The sequence below is a fragment of the Panthera tigris genome, chromosome D2 (genome assembly GCF_018350195.1).
Source record: "Panthera tigris isolate Pti1 chromosome D2, P.tigris_Pti1_mat1.1, whole genome shotgun sequence".
NCBI classification, from domain to species: Eukaryota; Metazoa; Chordata; class Mammalia; order Carnivora; family Felidae; genus Panthera; species Panthera tigris.
The window spans coordinates 49092281-49115725 of record NC_056670.1 but is presented as its reverse complement, the minus strand read 5'-3'; the positions used below and the strand labels follow the sequence as shown (position 1 = coordinate 49115725).

Here is a 23445-nt window from a genome sequence, read left to right as displayed (position 1 = left end):
CAGTCCTCTTGGGGACCCGGGGGTTCTCTAGAGAGGACAGATTGGGACCTGGTCTGTGGGATGTCAGTGGCTTATGGGCCTGGTGTCCAAAGCAGAGGCAGCACTGGGAGGCTTGGGCTTAACTCCCAGGGAAGAGGCCACACTCCCATGTGAGTACCCCCTGGGTGCTAGGCTAGCCCTGAACCCCTTGTTTGAGAGACAAGGACATGGGCCTGGGAGGGCCCAAGGCATGTTCAGTAGACCAGGGATAAGCAAGGGTCCAGGCATCCAGAGTCCAGGCCATTCTGTGTCAGCACCTATCTTCCCATAAGGTGTGGGATCCTGCCCAGCTGGGTTCCTGCCCTCAGTGCAGGTGGATGCCCATTGTCCACAGGTTCAGGTGACCATTGTTTACACACTGGTGCTTGCCCACGGTGGGGGGAGGGGGGGCTCACTTATGGGCCTTGCCGTCCTCTTTTCCTCCTACCCTCACCAGCTTTCTCCCTTCTCTTCTTCTTCCTTCAACCCCACGTAGGAGGATCCAAAGTGGGAATTCCCTCGAAAGAACTTGGTTCTTGGGAAAACCCTGGGAGAAGGTGAATTTGGAAAAGTGGTTAAGGCGACAGCCTTCCGGCTAAAAGGCAAAGCAGGGTACACAACCGTGGCCGTGAAGATGCTGAAAGGTACCTGTCTATGCACTGTGCACAGGTGGCTCTGCAGGAGCCCCAAGGGCTGGACGAAGCCCCCCTGACAACCAGGGTGCTGGCAGCCAGCCGGGAGCCTTCTTCAGAGCCCCCCATTGCTATTCTTGAGGGGCTGCATTCTGGAGACCCCCGTCACAGATGAAATGGGCCAGGGTGGGCCCTGGAGAAACAGGGCAAGAGGACTTTCCTCACTTGGAAGGTTCTAGAGTGGTATTGCTTTTGCATCAATATTGGGTAAAGATCTGAGTTTTAAAAAAATTAAAAGCCCTTTTTGTCTTGAACTGACAGCTCTCCCTCCCCAGTCTGCCCCATTCCTTCCTCTCAGCCCCTGAGGTCCTGGTGAAGAAGCTACCTGTAGGGACTGGCCCCTGCCCCCTGGGGCCCTGCCTGGCCTGTCCCTGTGGCCCTCAGCGAGGGCCCTGTGACCAGTCATGCCACAAGTTTGCCTCTAAGTGGGTATATGCTCACCTACCCATACGCAAACACTGGTGTCCACCCAGAGACTGGGTGGACAGTCCAGTGGCCCAAGGGCCCAGTGGCCATGCAGTGGGTGCAGGCTGGCAGATGTACATGAGAATTCTAGTGCCGCAGGTGGGGCTACACCGTGACAACCATTACCTGAACCAGTGGGTGCTTCTGAATGCTTACCTAGGCCCTCAGACTGGGGTCTCCCCATGCCCCTCTGAGGCTCCAGGAACTAAGGGGCCACACTGAGACCAGCCCAGGCCGCCACATGTGGGTCCTGACACCCTATCTCCCAGCCGCCCTCTCACTTCCAGTGTTCAGCCAGAGGACGCAATGTGGCACAGCTGCCCCAGGAGGCCTGTTGAGCCCCAGCTTCTGACTCCACATCCCTCCCCGCGAGATTAGGCTCCTGCTGGGAGCCCAAGCACAGCTCTGCCCACCCTCAGGACGCACGTGCTTAGCATGGTGAGAGGCCACCTCTGTGAAGCCTCATCGTCTTCAGCTTTCTCCAGGGCCTCACCCTCCTGTTGCGTGCTTGGTCAGCAGGTGTTTTAGGACACGGGACAAGCGTCTTACCTTCCCGGGATTTATGAGGGCGGTCTCTGTGCACCACTGTCCTTGAAAGATGACAATTGCAGGGAAATGGAGCCACTTCCACACACAGCCTGGTCCCAGGAGGGTTTCCATGGAAAGAGCCTGCCGATAAGGAAGTTTGCTCCTCAGGGTTGTTATTCCCCAGAAGCAGATGAGGCAGCTGTTGACCCTCTCTACAGGCTGAGAGAAGCCCTGAATAGCAGGGTCTTTGGGGGCCTTGTCTAAACCTAGGTAGGCTGTCTGGGAAGGAGATAACCAGGGTCTGAGCAGACCCGTGATGTGGGTCAGTGACCCAGGGTGGTCACAGAGGGGGCTTCCAGAAGGGATTGGTTTGCAGCCTGCTCTGTTTACGTGCATTTCAGAGAACGCTTCCCCAAGTGAGCTGCGGGACCTGCTGTCAGAGTTCAACCTCCTGAAGCAGGTCAACCACCCACATGTCATCAAGCTGTACGGGGCCTGCAGCCAGGACGGTAAGGCCGGCCAAGGGACAGGCAGCTGCCCAGTGCAGGCTGGGGGCTCTGGGCTGCTTCGTTCTTCCTCCTTCCCCTTGTCCTCTCTGGCTCTGGCCCCACCCAAAGCCTGCATCCTCCCGCGTCAGTGAGAGGATCAGGAAGGGCTGCTGCAGCGGTGTTTGCATGAGGCTCCTGCCCCCGGGCCTGCTGCAGCTGCACAGAGGTCTGTGGTGACATCCTGGTCTGTCAGCACCCTGCTCCAGGCAGAGCTCCAGGGCAGGGAGCCCTAGAAACAGATGGTATGTCCTGGGCACCTATTGGGGACTAGGAGTGTCTTGACCTCCAGGTGACCCCAAGCCCAGTCCTGCATGGTGAAGGCATCGTCACCATCTCTCACATAAGGACACAGGAGATTGGCCTGGTCTGTGCTGCTCGAGGGCCTCTCACTGTGTGTCCTCGTACACGCCGATGTGCGTGCTGGGGGAACGAGAGGGCAGGGTCCCCCAGGGAGAGGGCAGCAAGGACACTGATGGACACCAGCAGGACTCGAGGCTGGGCTTGGGACAAGACTGCAGCCTACGAGCTGCTGAGAACAGGGAGCAGGTGCCACACGAGGCTCCAGATCCTCTGCGTCCGTCAGCCATCCCCAGCCTGTGCTGCAGCAGGGCCGAGGATGTAGAAAGACGTGACGTCCTGGCAGCAGGGGGCTGGCTCCCGGGGCAGCACTAGTAAGGCAGCCGCCTGCCTTGGGCACCCCAGAAGAAGGCTGCGCCCGGCCGCCCAGGGAGCCTCTTTGGCATGGCCAGCACAAAGAGGAGAGCAAGCCGTACGAGAGTGAGCCGGGACTGAAATACGTGCTGCACGGCGCCCAGGCCACTGGCCAGAGAGGGCTGTGTCCTTGTGCCCACTTACTGGTGGGGGCAGAGCCTGCCTAGGGGCCCTGCAGCCTCCTCCCGGCCCAGGCTCTGCAGGTAGCCAGCTCACAGCCCCCTCTCTGCCCCCAGGCCCGCTCTTCCTCATTGTGGAGTATGCCAAGTACGGTTCCCTGCGGGGCTTCCTCCGAGAGAGCCGCAAGGCGGGGCCCGGCTACGTGGGCAGCGGAGGCAGCCGCAGCTCCAGCTACCTGGACAACCCCGAGGAGCGGGCCCTGACCATGGGCGACCTCATCTCCTTCGCCTGGCAGATCTCTCGGGGGATGCGGTACCTGGCTGAGATGAAGGTGTGTGCCTTGCCAGCCCGGGCCTCCACCGCTTGCGCTGGGGCCCGGGCTTCAGGCGTCCCTGTTGCTGTCTTCCTTGCAGCTTGTCCATCGGGACTTGGCAGCCAGAAATGTCCTGGTAGCTGAGGGGCGGAAGATGAAGATTTCGGATTTTGGCCTGTCCCGAGACGTTTATGAAGAGGATTCCTATGTGAAGAGGAGCAAGGTACCGGGTCCCCAGGGGTGTGGCCCAGGGCTCCCAGAGGGGTTGGAGGGCGGTGGGGGGGTGGGGTGGGGGTGGGGCGGGGTTCCGGCAGTGGGCCTGGGCAGAGCCCTTAGAGCACCTGGGGAGGAGAGAGCAGATCATTTTAGAGTATAAACTTCTAGCTGTCATCTTCAGATCCCTCCCTAATCGTGGGTCCCCAGAGACCCAGCTCAGGACTCGTCCCTGTGTCTGTTCCTTCTCTTCCTGAGGGCCATACCCGCCCTTTCAGAGCACCCCTGGGAAGCTGGGCCTGCAGCTTCTTTTGCTTTTCATCACTTTTGAAGGTCAGCTAGCGCTGCAGAAATGACAGTTCTCTTCTCCGCAGTTGTTCCCCTCCCTTCTACAGGATGAAAGGTCCCTTGTTTCCTCTGTGTAACTTAGCTCTTCGCTCAAAGGAGACTGAAGTCAATAAGCCTCACTGTGGCAGTCATTCTGGGCAGAAAGGAATGAACTGCGTTACAGGTGGGGGTTCCCCTGGAACAGGGACCTGGGAACCCCTGGCTGAGTGACTTTGGAAGGCTCACAGGGAAGCCCTGGAGAGGGAGTCCAGAGATGCAACGTAGGATTCTTAGACGCTTTCTCCAAACCACTGGAATAGTTGGTTGGGGGCCCTTCTGGGGAAATTTGTGTCCCTGTATTGTCCAGTGCCCTGTGGCAGTCCCAAGTGATGTATAAGTGTGGGTGTTGCCTTCCTGGGGTCAAGGTTACATGCATGGGGCACCACGATGCCCATCTGGGCAGCCTGGCAGGGGGACATAGTTCCACTGCCCTCTCAGCCCCTCCTGTTGCCTCCTGGTGACCGGACAGGATCACTCCTGGGGCCTTTCAAGAGCTATGCCTACCAGCTTTCAGAACAGACACTGCTCAAAAAAGAGAAGCACAAAAAGTGACCACATACACTTCAGATTTGTTCTAAGGGATTAGGAGAAGCCCCGTGTCGCCACAGACTGTGAGGATGATGTTTCATTTTTTTCTGGGGTTTCTGTGGTTCTGTTTTGTTGTTTAAGCTTATTTATTTTGAGAGAGAGAGAGAGAGATCATGGGCTGGGGAGGGGCAGAAAGAGAGAGAGAATCCCAAACAGGTTCCGTGCTGTCAGCATAGAGCCCGACACGGGGCTTGAACTCACAAACTATGAGATTGTGACCCGAGCTGACATCAAGAGTTGGTCACTTAATGGACTTAATGGCACCCCAGGTGCCTCTGGGGTTTCTGTTGTGACAGCATATCTCAGAACTGCTAAAGGGGAAGTGGAGAGGGGCCGCTTCCCCTATGGAGGGGTGTGGACACAGCCTTTCTATAGATGCACTGATCCCCCCAAAATGGCCTGTGTCCGGGAGCAGAGAAGTACAGACATCCAAGCACAAGGCCTCCTAGAGAGCACAGGCAGCAGGCAGTGTTGCTACAAACACTCACACCTCAAAAAGTCACACTTCATGAAGGTTGGAAATCGTGAGGAATGCTTTCAAGAAAAGGAAACTGCAGTAAATTTTGCATTAAAATCAATCAACCACATTTTTGGTTGATTCTTGTCCTAAGACTTACCTACTAACTTGTTTCTCAAGTTGCACTGGAAAGCATTTGTTAGGTCTGACCCCAACAACTCTGCAGTGGGCACAGTTTCTCAGAGGGTGCTAACAGGGCTGTGGGATAAAATGATAGGGAAAAAAGAAGCCCCAAGACATGGAAACAGGTTTCTTCTCTCAGGGCTTCTCAGAAAAGCCTTTAGTGTGTTGGTTTGCCTCAGAAGTCCCCAAGATGGAAACGCTGGAAGTTGGTTTCCTGAACTCATTCACCCTCAGAAATCAGGAGATCTTGCTGGATGGTGTTGTTGGCCCACACATTGGGCATCACCACCCAGGGCACCCCAGAGCCCTCCGGACTTGGCCCTAGGGAAACCTGGCTTGGGTGTGGTCTTGATTCCTTGGGTTTCTTCTCAGCAGGGATGTGATGCATGACGAGCACGCCCTGTGTAGCTGTGGGCAGGCCAGCTGACTCCCTCCAGCATCTCAACTGTGCCTGGGAGACCAGAGTTCCAGCCCCTCTGAGGCTCTGCTGCTAGTTCTGTGCCTGGGAGCACTCTGGACATTGCTCCTCAGCATCCTTCCAGAGCTGGAAATGCACAGGACATGGCTCCACACTCCCCATCCCCAGTTCCCAGGGTGTCAGAGCCATGTTAATGTCTTTCCGTCATTCCCTTTTTAGGGTCGGATTCCAGTCAAATGGATGGCAATTGAGTCTCTTTTCGATCATATCTACACCACCCAAAGTGATGTGTAAGTATGGGTGTTGCCTTCCTGGGGTCAAGGTTACAATTCATAGGGTGCCACGATGCCCATCTGGGCAGCGTGGCTGGGAGGTCAACACTGGCCCCAACACTGGCTCATACCAACCATCTGCAATGACCACCCCCCTGCCAAGTTGAGGGGCCTTCATGTATTCATTCAGCAAACGGCAGGGGCCCACGCAGTGGTTCTGAGAGTCACAGTGGAATGCGTGAGAACAGTGAATGGGTAACTGGAAATTTCCCTCACCATCCTCCTTGCCAGCCCCTCCCTCTCCTCCCTGGGCATCTTAGTGCCACGCAGGCCCAGCTGAACCGTTCCCCTCTGTGGGCCTGAGCGTGGGCTGGGCTCAGACAAGTCCTACCATAGGTAGGGTGGCCTTGGGTGAGTTGCTGGGTTGGCGTGTCCCAATCTGCTTGAAGAAAGGAACCAACACTTGGCCTTACAGGTCAAATCATAAGACCTGATAGTTTTCAAAAACACAGCAGACTTGTTTCTGAGTGTTCTTCCATCAACGCACATGCATTTCTTGAATCATGTGGGCTGAGAAAAGGCAGTTCCTAAACCGTTTTAGGCAGCTGTGTTCGGATTATGTAAAGCTGACTGTAGACAGTTGGAAAAGGCAAAGGGTAATGAAGACACTGCAAGTCAGTTGGGTCACACGGCCCCTGAGTAGCTCCTGAAGGTCCTGGCCTACAAGACCGTCTAGTGTTTTCCATGGTGTGCAGGCATATGCTTATCTCTGTAAGTGGGCTCATGTGATGATGCTATTTTACAATGTGATTTTGGTCCCACTTCACAGTAAGTTCTCCCTCACAGTTAAATAATTTTCTGTGCCAGTGCTGTTTTTCTTTGAAGATTTTACGTTTCCAAGCCCACAGAAAAGGTGAAGGAATTGTACAGGCAGCCCCATGGCCTCAGTCCCCGCCTCACATGTTGGTGTACCTGCCCGGCTGCTCTGTCCTGTCCCTGGTGCTTTGGCGCATCTCCACAGGGCCAGCCGAGTACCCCTTGTGGGTGTGGGGGCCGAGCTCTGGCGGCGGCCTGGTGGGCCTTGTGCACGGCAGGCGTGAGAGCAGGGCAGGCAGCCGGCTCATCCCTACCTCCATTCCACATCCATCCACGCAGTCAGGCCCAGGCTGAAATCCGTGAGCACTTGGCTGGCTCTTTGCGCTGGGGGCGCTGATGAGGTCAACAACAGCTGGGGGGATGGACGTCTGGTCTGCCGAGAAGGGGACGCCGCTGGCCCAGTGCAGCCGCCCACTGGTTGTCTCACTCCCCTTAGGTGGTCCTTTGGTGTCCTGCTGTGGGAGATTGTGACTCTGGGGGGCAACCCCTACCCTGGGATCCCTCCGGAGCGGCTTTTCAACCTCCTGAAGACAGGCTACCGGATGGAGAGGCCCGACAACTGCAGTGAGGAGATGTGAGCAGGCTTTGCTTTGGCCCAGCCTCCCTCAGACACAGACAATGTACTCATTCCCTCGCTGTTCCTGAGCAGCCCTGGGCACGAGCCCACGGTGAACCAGGGAGTAGGTAGTAAGAGGGCAGAGCACACCAAGGCAGAAGGCTGAGAACCAGCACTGGGCACGATGGCAGGTGCTGGGGACCCTGACTCTGCTGGGAGCTGAGTGGGTTTCTTGTGGGTGGAGGCTTACATGGATGAGGGGGAGTAAGGCCAAGGAAAGGTGGTGGAAAGGATAAAAGGGTGCTTCAGACCCAGAGAGCAGCTTGAGCCCAAGGCCTGTCCCTGTCAGACACCTGGGGAGGGGCAGATAATTCAGAATGACCCTAGGAGTGCACACTGGGGAGGGCCCACATGGAGGCACAGAGGCCGGCAGGTGGCAGGCAGGAAGAGCCTGCCCCACAGCCCAAGAGTGCCGGAGTCTCCACATGGTAGTTCCAGCAGATGATTCTTAGAGGCCAGGCTGAGAACACATGGGAAAGGCACCACCAGGGGCAGAAACAGGCCAGTCCATTCATTCAACACAACCTGTTGTGTGCCTGCCACGCGCCTGGCTCAGGGCTAGATGAGGGAGTGCAGGGGTGAGTAGGTGCCACGTCCCTGGGCGGCTCAGGGCACACCCACGTGGCAGCCCTGGAGGCCCTGCAGCCAAGCCCGGGCCCCAGGGAAATGAGGAAGTGAGGACGGCCCAAGGCAGAGGTGTGGTTGGCAGAAGCTTTTGTTTGTTTCCATAACCAGTTCATACTTGATAAGAGTTTAAGGACTAGCCCCCCCGTACTGAGCATGGCATCCTGTCAGCTGTTTACCAACATCTTTGAAAAGGAAGGGAAAACAAATCTCTTTCAAGGGCAAGGAGACCCACAGGATGCTGGACCACAGCACCAGGCACCCTGACCCCCTAACGACACTTGGATCTTGGCTCAGCTCAGCAAAGGATGTCCAGTGACGCAGAAACAGCTTTGGGGTTTGAGAACAGAGCCCTGTGGGCCCAGGGCACCGTGCTGGCTATGGCGGCTGTGATTGGGCAGTCCATGCTGGGTCATAACTGCTCATCTGTGCTTCCCGCCAGGTACGGTCTCATGCTGCAGTGTTGGAAGCAGGAACCAGACAAGAGGCCAGTGTTTGCTGACATCAGCAAAGACCTGGAAAAGATGATGGTTAAGAACAGAGTGAGTACCTGGGGCTAATTCCTGGCGTTGCCCACCTGCAGGCAGAACATGGCAGTGGGGGGACTCCGGCCTCACCCCTGTTCTGTGGAGTTCCCAGTGCAGGATCAGAGCAAGGCCGTACAAAGGGAGATGGTCGTGCCGTCCCCTGAAGGCAGCCAGCACCTGAACCCTTCTCCTTGAGCCAGGCCCCTTCTCAAATCATAAAGAAACCAAGATTCTTCCCTTTATGCTTAGAGCTGTCCACAGACAGGTGTGGGAAGCAAATATTCCAAAGTCAAACAACATTTTCAGTAAAGAAACAAGTCATCAGAGTAGAGCTGCGAGGGGCCCCGCGGGGGGTTGGAAGCGGCTACAGAGTGGTGGGGACTGCGGCCAACAGGAGCACACCAGCCCCTCTAAAGGACCTCTCGTTGTAGCCACACATAACCTATAGGAATATGAGTACCAGAGTGCCTAGTCTTCTGAATTTTAAAGAATATTTATGTAAAGTTTTGCAGTTTTTTTTAATGCTTATTTATTTTTGAGAGAGAGAGACAGAGCTTGAGCAGGGGAGGGCCCAGAGAGAGGGGGAAACACAGAATCTGAAGCAGGCTCCAGGCAAGCTGTCAGCACACAGCCCCACGCAGGGTCTGAACTAACAAACCATGAGATCACGACCTGAGCCAAAGTTGGACGCTTAACCCGCCCAGCCACCAGGCACCCCTGAAGCTTTCCAGTTTTTAATGTTAGTAACTCACTTAAATTTCCAACAGCTGGGGCGCCTGGGTGGCTCGCTTGATTAAGCTTGAAACTCTTGATTGCAACTCAGGCCATGATCTCACAATCAAAATCAAGCCCCGGGTCAGACACTCTGCCCCTCCCCCGCTTGTGCTCTTTGCATTCTCCCTCTCTCTCTCTTTCAAAATAAATAAATAAATAAATACTTCCAAAAGCTCAGTCTGGTCCAAATAAATCATATCTGGGACACTCAGTTCAGCCCATATGCCTCTGGGTTACAACTCTGTAGGTAAACGAGAAAGCCGACAAGTTTCAATTAATATTTACTGAGCAACTGCTATGTACCATTTTCTGTCTCAGATGCTGGGGATACAAGTAAACAATACAGACACAGATCTTACCTTCAGGGTTTCAGGGTTTCATCTTTACCTTGGCACATTTACTAAAAGTTGGCATTTCTTCAAACACAAAAACAAATGTGCCTGGTGTAGGCCGCTTGTAATAAAACCTAACATCAGGGTACCATTTGGGCCAAGCCTCCAAATCCTGTGAACGCAGGATTACCTTAAATCAAAATAACAGGTGATGCCAAGAGAGCCAACCTTCCTAGAGAAGCATCCAGGAAAATGCTACAACTGTTCTTTACACATTTAACCAGGGCAGTGGAAGTGGCAGGCACTGAGAAATCATCACGCTTGGGAGCTAAAGCCCAGAACAGCCTCCTATGCAAAACCCATGTCAATGACTTCAGATTTCTGAGTCCTGATGCTCTGTTCTAGATGGGAGTCCTCAGAGGAAAGCTGAAAAATGTTAGCAGGTCAGAGATGCTTCTTGGCACTCGCACATGAGTAATGGGGCTGCAGTGAGCTCTCCCAGAGCCTTGGGTTTGGTAAAATGGGCCGGTTCCCCAGTGCTGGATGTAGTAACCCACCCCCTTCCCTCATGTTGCAGAGGTAAGACTAGGCAATGAAGGAGCACATTTCTGTCCCAGGCAGGTGACTTTCTAGAGGGAGCAATGAGGGCTGTGGAGCAAGGCCAGCAAAGCAGAGGCTGGGAGGGCTCAGTGCTGGCTGTCTGGCAGGGGGCTCAGGTCGTGAGGAGTGGCTAGTAGGCCAGCATGAGGTGGGACTCAGCCAGTGAGTCTGCCTTTGGGAGGAGAGGAGCAGGGGCCATGTCCAGTAGTGACCCACGCGGGGATGACCAACTATCTCTGTCTTCCAGGACTACTTGGACCTGGCTGCCTCCACCCCATCCGACTCCCTGCTTTATGACGACGGCCTCTCGGAGGAGGAGACGCCCCTGGTGGACTGTAATAATGCTCCCCTCCCTCGAGCCCTCCCCTCCACGTGGATTGAAAACAAACTCTATGGTAGAATTTCACATGCATTTACTAGATTCTAGCAACATCGTTCCTCTCTGCACTATCCTTACTCTCTGTAATGCTTTTTAAGAGTGTTTCTGGTCTGAATGAAACCAAAGTTCTCTCTGAACCTTTTTATTTGTAAATGTCTGACTTTGCATCCGTTTACATTCAGGCATTTTTGAAACTGTGTGTGTGTGTGTTTTTTTTTTTAAAGGATGTGAAAATAAGTATACTTACCACACTGCCTAGCAACTTATGATAATAGAAAAGAAAGAGCTGGGCAGAATTCTCAGGGGATATTGAGAAAATGATAAACAAGTCATTTCTGGGTGGGTATGCATCAAGTCATAGTACTTCTAATTTAACTACTGGGATAAATTTACCCAATCTGGGGAGGCATTTCATTAAGACAGGAGGAGCCGCACCACCCCGCCTGCACTGAGGGCACAGCCTGTGGTCACTCCCAGAACCCATCTGGGTGGGCAGGTGGCTCTTGGGAGGCCACTCCATACTAGGGAGCTCAGCCCAGCCCACATGCCCACCATCAGGGAGGACACATGAAGACTGCTGTTTTCACATCCTTTGCATTACACACCGTCATGACAGTTGTCACTTATGAAGTCAGTGCTACAAGCTGGAGCAAATGCTTCTGAAAGAACATAGTCTGTGGTGCTGTGGTCTTGCAATGGACAGTAAATACGGTTCTTGCCAAAACTCCTTCTTTTGTCTTTGATTAAATACTTGAAAATTTTTTCTGTTTCCTAACTTGATCATTGATTGCTTTTAAATCTTGGAGTGTCAAGCATTTTTCAGCCGAGATTGTTCCTTTTGCATGCCTCCTGAGTCACTGATTCCTTGCTGGCTTTGGGTCTGGTGCCACACACCATTGTCTTGTCGACGCTGTGGGGCTCGCCCGTGCGCACCCTTGATTTGGAAGATTCTCTCCTCCATGGTGGGTTTGGATGGAAGATGAGTAGGCTTCTTTACATTAGAAAACTTTTTATAGAAGCTTCCCACTGCAGTGAGCCCTTTAATTCAGCAATGCTTTATGCTGCCTTAGAAAAAGACTTAAACAGGTCAACAAATATTTATATCAGATTTGGGAGTTCGAAGCTTATAAAAGTCAAAATTGGGAGTTTCTGTTAAGTTACAGTTACCAAGAGAGCACGTGATATTTCCCCCCAAATATGACAGTGTTTTGGAAACCCGGAGCACGAAACCATTCATGTAATTGGCACAGAAAACCAGAAAGTTTGGTTTGAACCTCAAAGGGAGTTTTGCCAAGGCCTTACTGTCTGCACATGAAGTTTTGGTTCTTCAGTGCAGAGCAAATGATCTGTTTTCATTTTTAGGCATGTCAGACCCGAACTGGCCTGAAGAGAGTCCTGTACCACTCACGAGAGCTGATGGCACTAACACTGTGTGTCCAAGATATGCAAATGATAGTGTATATGCTAACTGGATGGTTTCACCCTCAGCGGCACAATTAATGGACGCATTTGATAGTTAACATTTCTTTGTGAAAGGTAATGGACTCACAAGGGGAAGAAACATGCCGAGAACAGAAAGTCTGCCGGCCCCTCCTTTGTGCACTTCACACTGGCTGGTGATTTTCCCTCCTGGCAGACGTAGCGTGCTGGACCAGAGTTCTGAGTCCAGCCTTTAGGTATTCCTTCCTCTCCAGCCCTTGGCAGTGCTCTGTGTTGGTCTGTGTTCATCAGTGACCACCACACCCTGTGCTCAGACGTGTGGGTCCCTCACTCACTACCTGAGTAGTTTGATTTTTCTTGTTGCCAGCAAACAAGGCAACACGATTTAAACATGAAGCACACACACCAAAAAAGTCAGCAGGAAAAAAAAAAAAAAAAAACTGGCCCAAATGACACATCCTTGTTCAGAACAAGAAGCCCAGCAAGGCCCTATCGTGGTATCGAACCCTTGGCCAGGGCTGGAGGGGACAAGGGGACCTTGGGACAGGCCTCAGCTCAGCATTTGAGATCCTGGGAGCGGTTTGTTTTTTGGTTTTTGTTTTTAATCGTGTAACCTTTTCTTAGGAAGACATTTGATTTTTATCATGATTTCAATGGATTCTTCAATTTAGCACAATAGATTTGATGCTATGTAGATAGGCAGTGTGAGAGGACAGGGCTCACTGAACACTTCACTGTTGTTCCCATCACTGAGTGATCACTACCTTCTGGCAAGAACAGAATGAAGAAGAGGGGCGTCTGAGTGGAGTGGCCTCCCGTCCCGGGATTGCTAACAGCCGAGACTTGGCTGCCATGAATCCCACCCCTGCCAGCCCCCAGGGTGCCACATCCGTCCAGTGCCAGAAAGCGGTGCCTCATCTCGCACATTAGGAGCCGGTGGGGTTAGTGCGCAGTTTAAAAGGGACAGTTTAGCTAGTTCTGTTAGAAGTAACGTTGACAGTGACCGAAGATTGCTACCCTTCTGATCACAGTTCTGATGCGGAAAAGACAATGTTTTGGCTCTCATAGAGCTTGTGTGAAAAGGTACGTGTATCCATTCATTCTGTGTTTGTAACTCAATGCTGCTATATAGCAAGACGTTTTTGTTTATTAGATTCTGACCATGACTCATAAGCTTCTTGTCATTCTTCACTGCTTGTTTGTGGTCACACACACTCAGTGCCCCTCCCATCTTGTGGAGGCGGCTTTCGGGAAGTCCCCGACAGCTCTTCTGTCTGTAACTTTGCAGGAGAGGGTCGGTTACCAACACACTGCCTGGTCTTCAGACTTAAAGCACTGTGAAAGATTGACAGTAGCCTCATCCAAATACTGTATCCTACAGGCATTTCACAAAAGCAATGAAATGGGGGCATTTTTGTGGCCAAGAAGGCTTGGATGAGTATGTATCAGAGCCTCGTGATGTGTGTGTATGTGTATGTGTGTGTACACACACCCAGAGAGAGCGCTGGAAAAACACTTACTGGAGATGGAACATGGCTTTAGTTTAGGCCGTTTTTTAGATGCACTGTGATGAATTCTGTTACAAATATCTAATTGTGGTAAACTTTTGGTTTTCAGATGTGCTTAATGATAGTCTTAGCAATGCAAAAATAGGGAGAAACTCTCTCACATAATTAAAAATACCTTCCCAATAAGTGCGAGTTGCCACAGTAGGTTTGTTCTTGGCAGGGTGAGAACTCCAGGTCAAACTGGCTGACCCAGTGATGGGGAATTAACTCTTGACCAATAATCTAATTGTCTGTTCCTGAGTTTTAACAGCATTCATATTTACTAGTCCTATCAGACAATTTTCATATACATATACACAGAAGTTACTAAGTATTAAATATTACTGGCTGTAAGTAGCAATCTGTCAGTTATTAAAGTTTGTAAAATCTATTTATGAAAGGTTATTAAACCATACCATGTTAATTTGCTTTTGTAATCAAGGTGACTAAGAACATAATTTCAGTTATGTAAATAAAATTGTGTGTCATAAAATGTGTAAACTTCTTTTCTCTTTTTAACTTCCCAGTTGGAAACCTCGGGTTTCTGCTTTTGAAGTTTCAATATAAGGATTGAAGTATCACAGGGAAATCTGTTGTATTTATTGACTTGTCTCACCCATTATGTATGTGATGAGGCCCGTTTATGGCAACGGTTAAAACTCCTCTAACTCTGCCATTCAGGAAATTCCTTCCTTTATGTTTCCTTCCCTAAAATAGAGTAGCAGCCAGTCTAGTTCAGGTATTTGTGGCTTTCTGGCAGTTTTTCTATGGCTTATTTCTTGAAACTGCAGTTGGGCAGTTGTAGGAGAGAGGATGTAAAATGCATAGCCATAAGTGAAGGTCCATTAGTCAGTCAGAGGGAAAAATTTGCCCTGAACCACCATGAAGCTTTAAACACTAAGTGCTTCTGTTTATGTCTTCCTGTTGGGTCATGGAGGCATGCTCTGAGCTCCCCCTCCAAGGCCTGGCAAGGAGCAGGCGGGTCAGTTGATAATCACATGTTGTTACCAACATAAATCTGATTTCTGGTTGTATCGTGTGCTAGATGGTGAGGGCCTGTGTCATTTCCCTCGTGTGTGTGCACATGTGTGCATACACAGGCTGTCCTTGGCCCTCGGAGCTGTAGCTCCTGGCCCTTGGCACCCATGTCTGCTCTTGGTGTCCTCCTTCAATCTGGCCACAGGGCCTGGAAATAAATATAATTTCTAGGGTCAGTTATTTGCTACAGCCTTTCTCTCTGAATGTTTAGAAACGTATGCCGAGAAAATCTCATACTAAAAATACTAAAAACCCCTTTTTCAAGAGCATTGAACTTCCATCAGGAGTGTTTGTGTGTGTGTGTGTTTGGTTTATTTGTCTTTAAAAGTCCCATTTCTCCACTGTCTTCCACAAAGGATGCTTTCCCACCACAAGGCCAGCTTATTTGGGTGGAAATTTAGCTGAATATAATGTCTGAGAATGGGGTCCGGACAAATACTTCACACATAAAAGAAAATTCTAAGGCAAAACATAATTTCCCCCAGTAGAAATAAAGCATTTTTTCTCCAGTGAATGGTTTCCTGTCCTCCTTTGAGCATATTGACTTGTAGGATACTTAGCAGGTGGTATTTAGGGTGGTTCTAGGAGGTGCCTGAGAAGCCCTTACCTCTGTGGCCCCGGAAAGACATAGTGTGGGTCTGAAGGGCATGTGCAGCGGTAGGGGGTGCTGGGAATGCCTCATATCTTCAGTGTGGAGGTAGGCACAGAACTTATCCCCTGCTGTCGCCCCCTCATGTCGCCCTTTCCGCTGAGGCCACCTGCTGTGTCGTCTCTTCCCAGGCAGCAGCCTCAATGGCCTTGTTAGAACCGTGTTAGGGATTCACATGAAGCGTTCTTAGCAGACATTGTGAAAAAATCAGAACCTGTATGTAGAGAGTTTTTCAGTTTGGGGCAGGTCTGAAGCCGAGGCTGGATGGGTGGCAGTGTGACAGCAGGAAGAATAAGCGTCACATCCAGAGTTAAAGAGGAACACACTATCGATGCCCAAAAGACATCACGGTTAATCTTTGCAACTCAGGTTTTGATTGCTGTGTCAAGCGAGGAGATATTTTTTGCAGAGGTTTCTGGGATGTGCTAAATCACAGGACCTGGCCAAGCAACATCTCTCAGCGGGAGCCCGGGCCCAGAGTCGCGACAGGGAAGCCATCTGCAGGAACATGTGGCTGCAGGAACATCAGTGTCACGGGGAACTGGGCCAGGCAGCGCCGAAGGAGTCACGACCCGAGACCACCACAGCCACTGTGACCCCAGGAGGCACCATAATCCTGCATCCTTTCAGAGGATACTGAGCAATTCAAGTTCAAAGTTAGCATGAGCAGGCAAGGTAAGGAGAGTAAGTGCATTCTAAAACTAAAAAAAATATTTTTTTGAGAAAGAAATCATTTTGATATTTCATACACAGATAATACTTACCATGAAAACTGTCAATTGCTTGAATAAAACCGTGAGGCTTCATTTTAAGCATCCCTGTTTTTATTTATCTTGGTCAACTTTGTAAACAATATCAGAGTAAACCATATGCTTTTTGGCTGCTCTCGGGAGAAGGATGAATATGAGGCTGCCTCTTACTACCTGAGGCAAAGGACTTTGCCCAGAGGACACACAGTGCCTGTATCACAGCCCTGTCCTCAGAGGCTTCGCTCACCAAGAGCCTATGACTTGCTTCATAGATTGTGCCTCTTGAGGGTTTTAAAGAGCTTGAGGGGCACCTGGGTGGCTCCAATCAGTTAAGCATCCGACTGTTGGTTTTGGCTCAGGTTATGATCACAGATTCGTGAGTTCAAGCCCGTGTCGGGCTCTGCACTGTCAGCACAGAGCTAGCTTGGGATTCTCTCTCTCTCCTTGCTCTCTGCCCCCCCCCCCCACCGTCACTGTCTCTCTCAAAATAAATAAACTTAATTAAATAAATAAATAAATAGCTTCAAAATGTTCCTGGAGGCTCTGTGGCCACAGTGGGCCAGGAGCATGCCAAGGGTTTGAGGGGCTTTGTAAGCGTGTGGAAAGGAAAGATCATCAGATGTGATTTTTAGGAAAAGGAGTGACACACAGGTTGCCAGGATTCTGGTGTGTCATAAGATGGTGACTGAAAATTGTATTTTTTAAGAGAAGTCTAATTATCTATAATCTTTAGTTTCGTAGAAATAAGTAAAGACCATCCAAATGAGAACAAGCAGAGGTTATTTATTCTGAACTTGCTGTATAGTAAGGGAGCCGACCACCAGCACTAGCTTTTGACAGAAACTCAAAGGCAGGCAGAGGAGGGAAAAGCTTTATAGTAGAAAAGGGGGTGATGGAGAGAGGCCTCAGGCGTGTCGTGATTGGAGGTTGTTGGCATGGGAAGACTGGAGGTAGGCTATCTGGAAGCCAGGAATCTCATGCGATTCGTTTTAGAACATAACTGGCTTTCTCTGGTTGGTCCTGATTCAGAAATAGGAGCAAAAGATAGGGAAACAAGCAGTCATTGACCAAGCCCTGACCATTCCGGGCTGGTTGCTGCACAGGTGTGGGTCAGAGTGTCTCAGTTTACATGTGGTCTGATCATTGTCTGGGTGTTCAGTCTCTCCGTCTGCCTCTCTGGTCATTTTCTTGCTTGTGAGAGGTTGACCAATTTAGGGAAGCCTAGAAATCCAGATCTTCACCGCTTTGAGACTGATCGTCCAGTCATCTCCATGGCCAACTGTACCATGAGGTCTTCTCGGCCTTTCTGTTGTGCATGATGGGTTCCATCATGTTGTTCCATCTGACGAGGAAGTGTCTGTGCAGAAGCATTTCAGGCCCTGGATAGAATGCAGTGGACCAGTATCACGACCACTATGACAAAAACAGGAATAATCAATAACCCCTGTAAGATGCTTTGAATCCACAACCCTAGTCCAGGCCAAGAATAAATCCCACACAGGTCATGAGAGTCAACCTTACAGAGCAAGTAGCTTTTGCTCTTTAAGGCATTGTGTAGCCTATCCCACCTTCCCTGTGTCACTGATCCAAATACAGTACTAGGAATGACACACACCATGACGAACCTACATGACATTTAGAACAATGCCACTGTCTCTTTACAGTCTCTCCTCCAGTGTTGATGTAAGGTAGTAATCCATTTGTGCTCTGTGAGTGGTTTCAGGGAGAAATGTAGCTGTTTGGTATCATGATCTGCTACAGCATTTTCTTTAGCTTCAACATTCTCTTTTTTTGCCTCATTCTCAGGCTTCATAATAGCCACCGCTGTGGTAAGTAGAGTGTATCTAAAAGTTGCTTAAGTTGCTCTCCATTTTTGTGGAGGTTCTAGCAACCCAAAGTCGTGTAGCACTCCAAAAGCATATTTCCTATCTGTATATATGTTCACTCCCTAGTCATTGGCTAGTTAACAAGCTCTAGTAAACGCAATAAGTTCTGCCATTTAGACTGATTTTACCTCAGGTAGAGGACTATATTCTAAAGGAGACCTTTGATTAATGATAGTATATGCTGCTTGATAACGTCTAGCGTTGAGAATGATCTATCAACAAACAGGATTAGCTCAGGGTTCTCAACATGAGACTGTAGTAAATCTGAGGGAGGTGCAGAGTGCTCCCAAATTATCTGAGGCAAAATCATCACAAGGCTCCCCTTCTTCTGAGAAGAAGGAGAGTGCCAGGATTTGGGGGGTTGTAGCGGTGAGTAGTACCTGAGAGGGAGAGAGTAATAGAATTTCATAAGAGGTTAATCAGCTGCCTGAAAAGTGTTGTGTTCTCAGTCAATAGTAATGGCTTTACTTCAGGAAGAATCATGAGGTCAAGCGAAGAGCCTGGAACTAGCTCAGCAGAAGCATCAGCAAATTTTGCAGCAGAGCACTTGTCCTAACACTAGGGAGAGACATCTTTACAGCGTGTCAAGGGAAGGCTATAGTAAGTGATGGCTTTTGGATAGTTCCCATGAAACTCCAAGGGCTTGTCCAAATTGCTCATGCACAAATAGACAAAAGGGCTTTCTGTTGTTTGGGATGTCTAGGAAAGGAGGCCATTGGGGAACTACCTTCAGGTTCCAGAAAGCCTGTCCATGTTTGGGCTCCCAGAAGAGAGAATCTCTTACTAAGAACATATAGTTCCTTAAAAAGTGTCAAAATTCCAGAAAAAGCAGCACTGATAGTCTGCAAAATCTAGTTAAACCTTTAAATCCTCCCAAATGCCATTTTGTCAGGGATCTACCATTGATTTGAGTAGTTTTTAGTCTATCACAAAAGAATGGTTTCCCCCTTCTACATGGATCATGCCCTAAACAACAGACTGCATTCTGGAAAAATGGTCATTTACCTTTTGAAATGTTTTTTTTTCTAAATATTATTTATTGTCAAGTTAGCTAACATACAGTGTACAGAGTGTGCTCTTGGTTTTGGGAGTAGATTCCCGTGATTCATCACTTACATACAGCACCCAGTGCTCCTCCCAACAAGTGCCCTCCTCAGTGCCCATCACCCATTTCCCCCTGCCCTTTCATCCTCCCTTCAACCCTCAGTTTGTTCTCTGTATTTAAGAGTCTCTCATGCCATCTGCCTGAGGAGCTAGTCAATGATTGGCACCCTTCTAAGAAGAGAGAAATTTGGACCTAAGGAAGGCACACAAGGAAGAACATAAAGATGGATGCTGGTCTGATGAGAACCCCAAACTCAGGTCTGAGAAGCCAGCCAGAGAAACAGGATTCCAGAGCCTGTGTCAGTGTTCTACCCCACTACTCCCCATATGACAGACAACACTCTTAGGACACAAAATAGTAACCTAAAAGACGGCAAAAAGGGATGAAAGGAACGGACTGATTCCATCAAAGATGCCAAACAAATGGAAATCAGTAACAAAAAACAGATTGCCACACTGAGAATAAATAGCCAAAGAACTCAGTGCAAAGCAAAGCAAAGCAAAGCAAGCAGAGGTCAGACCCAATGCCAATTTACCATATCCTTATAGACTTGATAAACCAAGAAACACAAGGCACAAGGAGCTTCTGTGGATACCACACTTAATTGAAGGCAACAAGCAGTGAAGACCATACCTTGGTGGGGCCACTAGGAAAACTGGAAACAAAGATGGCCCAAATGAAAACAGGAAAAGGCTATCGAGAGTTTGCTACAGCAAAGGAGTCAGCCTCCATCACTTTCATTTGGCAGGAGCTCAAAAGCAGGCTTAGTGGAGTGGGAAAGCTTTATAGTTAAAAAAGAAGCCTCAGATTGGATATTTGGGGGAGGGACACTATATTCTTCTGATATTAATATACCACAACTGTACTTTAGTATTTTTCTCAATGGAACTACTTATTTTCCATTATTTTCCATAGATCACCCATTATCTGCCAAAGAATTTGAATTATGCATTATTTTCTCTCCAAATTTAAATTATACACATTTAATATCTGATGTAGCAATTTAAAAAATAATAAAACACTAACAATTTAAATCCATTGATGGCAGAATCTCAATTATTTTAAAAACAACTGTTCTAATGCAGGATTCAAATAACAGTTTACGAGAAGTGACAACTAGTTAACGTTAACCCCATTGCTTCCATTTCATGTCAGGTCCTGTGCTGGAAGAGCCTCTGCAGTTTCCTCTCGGAGCTTCTGTCTTCTCCATGGTAAACTGAGGACCATAACCTACTCCACAAGGATGTCAAGAGGATTAGAGGGATTAAAACGGAGGGAGCAGTGGGAAAACCACCTGCTGCTGAGTGCACCCTCAGCCTGTGCCAGACGTGGCTACACAGCATGATCAGTAAGGAAAGTATAGGATAAAGGAAGAAAAACAAATGCTGTAAAAAAGAAAGGCCAGCACTTATAAGGCTAGTGGAAGTAGACAAAGAATGGAAGGTTTAACATGGAGGGGAGTGGTTTTACTGTGCATCGCAGCACATTAGGAAATGAGCCTGTTTTGCATCTGGTGAGTGAAAGTATAGACTTCTCTTGCTGTTACTTTGACACCCAGTAGAGGAAAGTTAGAGCTGTAGATTTTACTATTATTCATTCATTCATTCATTCATTCATTCATTCACATATCCGTGGGTATGCAGTGAGCACCTATAATGGGGTCAGGCCCCTTGCCTGGCTTAGGGGTGCTGTCCCTGCCCTAGGAGACAGATAGTCTTGGCCAATTTAAAGTGTCTAGGGACAACATAAGGAACAGCCTAAGAATTTGCCATTATTGGATATGAGGCTAGAGTACAAGGTCCAGATACTCCTTTTTCTGTGGAATGCCTAAGGGCCATCAGCAGGAATTTCAAGTACAGGCTGATTATAGCATCTTAACTAAGAACATGTAGTGAACTTGGATTGAGAACTTCAAAGCTGCCAGCCTGGGAACATAATCCCCTGGCCATTCAGTGGCCTGACATTTATGTTTACTTGAAGTAACACCTTAAGCATTTAAAGAATTTCTGTCTTATCCTCTTAAATCCACCAATGCTGTGGATCCACTCTCTAATTCTCCCAAGACAGAATACTTTACCTTTGCATTCACACTCCCAAGTCGGGTCCTCAGACTTACAGGACAAACGCTCATGGCAGGTTTAAACACTAGATAACTAATTTACACTAAGTAGACTCCCACAAGGCTGATTGCCATACTAGAGCATAACTAGGCATCCAGACAGAAAACTTAATTTCATGACAGCAAAGTTAATCATTTGTGCCACCTGCCGGAAGGGCTAGTCAAGTGGCAGAGATTCTGGATAAGGGAGAGATCCTTGTGTGTTCTTATTTTAATCAATTCAATTCACATTTATTGAACATTACCCTTACTATGCGTAAAGTACTGGTGGATTAAAAAGACATGGTCCTTATCTTCAGAAGGTCACAGACCCATGGAATCTATGACTAGATGAATTATTTACTCTTGGACCAGGTTAGGAGGAAGGAATGTTAATGTTTATTTATTTTTGAGAGAGAGAGACAGAGCATGAGTTGGGGAGGAGCAGAGAGAGAGGGAGACACAGAATCCGAAGCAGGCTCCAGCTGCTTCTGAGCTGTCAGCACAGAGCCCAACGTGGGGCTTGAACTAACGAACTGAGAGATCTTGACCTGAGCCGAAGTCGGACACTTAACCGACTGAGCCACCCAGGTGCCCCAGGAGGGTTAAAACTATAAATGTTTACAGTTGCTCACAAGTGATATGAGAAAAAAAAAAAATAACATGAGTCGTGACACCTTGAAATTAGGAAGAAGTTGCACATTCAGCAAGCCTGGCTTAGAAACGGGCTATTCAGACTCTCTTACTGGTGGAATTTCCCACGAGACATATCTGAGGAGAACATCTGTGGTAAAGACGTCCCAATAACCATCATCAAAGGAAGACAGCTGTGATTAGGAGCAGATCCTCCCAGCAGTGCCGCTTCTACAGGGTGCATCTCAGACTTCACCTCAGTCTTCTGCTCTAACTAATGTGCTTAATGGTGACAGTGAACTCCGACTGCCTGCCATCTGCCAGGCACGGTGCCAGACACTTCAAATACAAAACTGCATTTAACCCTCACAACCACCTTAGGAAGTATGTGCTGTTGTTACTGTCCCTACAACACCGCTGAGGAAACAGGCTTAGAGGGGCTAAGTATGGTAACCTGCCAAAGTAGCCCTGTAAGGAAAGCAGAACCTGGTGAGAGGCAGACCCCAGAGCTGCTCTTAGCACCTCCGTGTCCTTTCCAGACACAGGCAGGTGCCGGTGCTCTCTGACATCCCCTCCCCTGCTCAGGCCACTGCTCTCCAGGGCAGGACAAAGTGCCTTGGGGATGTCCCTAAAATAAGCAGTTGAGTGGAGGGGGTGTTAGGGAGGGCTTTCTTTTTTCCCACTCACTAAATCATACAATGTCAGATCTCAAGCCGTCTTCCAGAATGTCTACCTCAAACCCTTCGTTTCACATATAAGGAAACCCAGGTTCAAAGAAATGGAATGGCTAAAGGTCCAGCGGCAGCTCAGGACTTCCTCCCTGGGGCCTCACGCACAGCCCAGTGCATGCTAGGATGCTCGGACACTTGTGGCGACCTGTCAGTCCTTAGCTCAGTGCCCACAAAGGCACTCATCGCCCCCTTTGGGCTCCCAGGACAGGGGTCCCCGACAGGACAGCGCTGCCATCCTCCGCTGAGTTCCTCCCTCTGGCAAAGTCAGCGGTCCGCCAGAGTTGGTACTCCTGTCCCTGCAGACGCTTGCTCCAGGAAGAACGGTTTTCTGCCTGAGGCACTCTCCTGGTCTCCACAAATCGTTTTTGGAGCTACACACACACATACTTGAAACAGATAATCGATTAATCAGTACCGTACGCCAGTTACTGAGCTTCCGGTGCCTGACACTGGGTGCGGGCGGGGCAGTGGGCGGGGCCAAGGCGGGGCTGTCCGTGTTGGGCGTGGGCGGTGTTGGGCGTGGGCGGGGCGGGGCTGGGCGGGCGCAAGCCGCAGCTGCAGCCTCATTTCCTCACGCGCGCCGGAAGTGGCGGTTGTCGGCGCAGAGGCGTGCGGTGGGCTGTGGCGTGGCTGCATCCCTGTGCGCCGGGCGCCGCCGGAGTATGCGCGCGGCCGGGGAGAAGGCGGCTGGGCGGCGGTCGCCTTGCGAGGACTGAGGAGCGCGGTGAGTACCCGGCCCCACCCGGCCTTGCCTGCCCGCGCGGCTCTCGCGACTAGGGCCCGAGTGGTGCCGGGGCGCGCGGGCCGAGGGCTGTGGATCCCTCCTGTGCGGGTCGGGTCGCTTCTCCGACGAGCCCTCCGGGGGGGGCCCTGTCCGGGTGGGGTCGCCTCCTGGAGAAGCCCTCCGGAGACCGCTGCGGTGTCAGGA

At 50.0% G+C, this 23445-nt stretch overlaps 2 protein-coding genes and 1 long non-coding RNA gene across 11 annotated transcripts in view; 2 read left to right on the top strand and 1 right to left on the bottom strand.

The window, feature by feature from the left end:
* RET (ret proto-oncogene) overlaps positions 1–14544 on the top strand; it is a 52516-nt gene extending 37972 nt beyond the window's left edge. Inside the window, exons 12-20 of the mRNA XM_042960684.1 lie at positions 515–662; positions 2105–2212; positions 3199–3413; positions 3496–3618; positions 5861–5931; positions 7226–7363; positions 8472–8571; positions 10510–10657; positions 12004–14544. Coding sequence (XP_042816618.1) covers positions 515–662; positions 2105–2212; positions 3199–3413; positions 3496–3618; positions 5861–5931; positions 7226–7363; positions 8472–8571; positions 10510–10657; positions 12004–12161 — 1209 coding nt within the window. The 3' untranslated portion in view covers positions 12162–14544. The remainder of the gene's footprint in view (positions 1–514; positions 663–2104; positions 2213–3198; positions 3414–3495; positions 3619–5860; positions 5932–7225; positions 7364–8471; positions 8572–10509; positions 10658–12003) is intronic.
* Positions 14545–16827: 2283 nt separating this feature from the next.
* Positions 16828–23011, bottom strand: LOC122231895. Its single transcript, XR_006209181.1, has 2 exons — positions 22933–23011; positions 16828–17477 (listed from the first exon to the last, which is right to left on the bottom strand). It is a non-coding gene; the product is annotated as an uncharacterized LOC122231895 (long non-coding RNA).
* Positions 23012–23103: 92 nt separating this feature from the next.
* CSGALNACT2 (chondroitin sulfate N-acetylgalactosaminyltransferase 2) overlaps positions 23104–23445 on the top strand; it is a 46145-nt gene continuing 45803 nt past the window's right edge. For all 9 annotated transcript variants that reach the window (XM_042960686.1, XM_042960685.1, XM_042960687.1 and 6 more), the window contains exon 1: positions 23104–23241. The gene's annotated coding sequence lies outside the window, so the exon portion shown is untranslated. The remainder of the gene's footprint in view (positions 23242–23445) is intronic.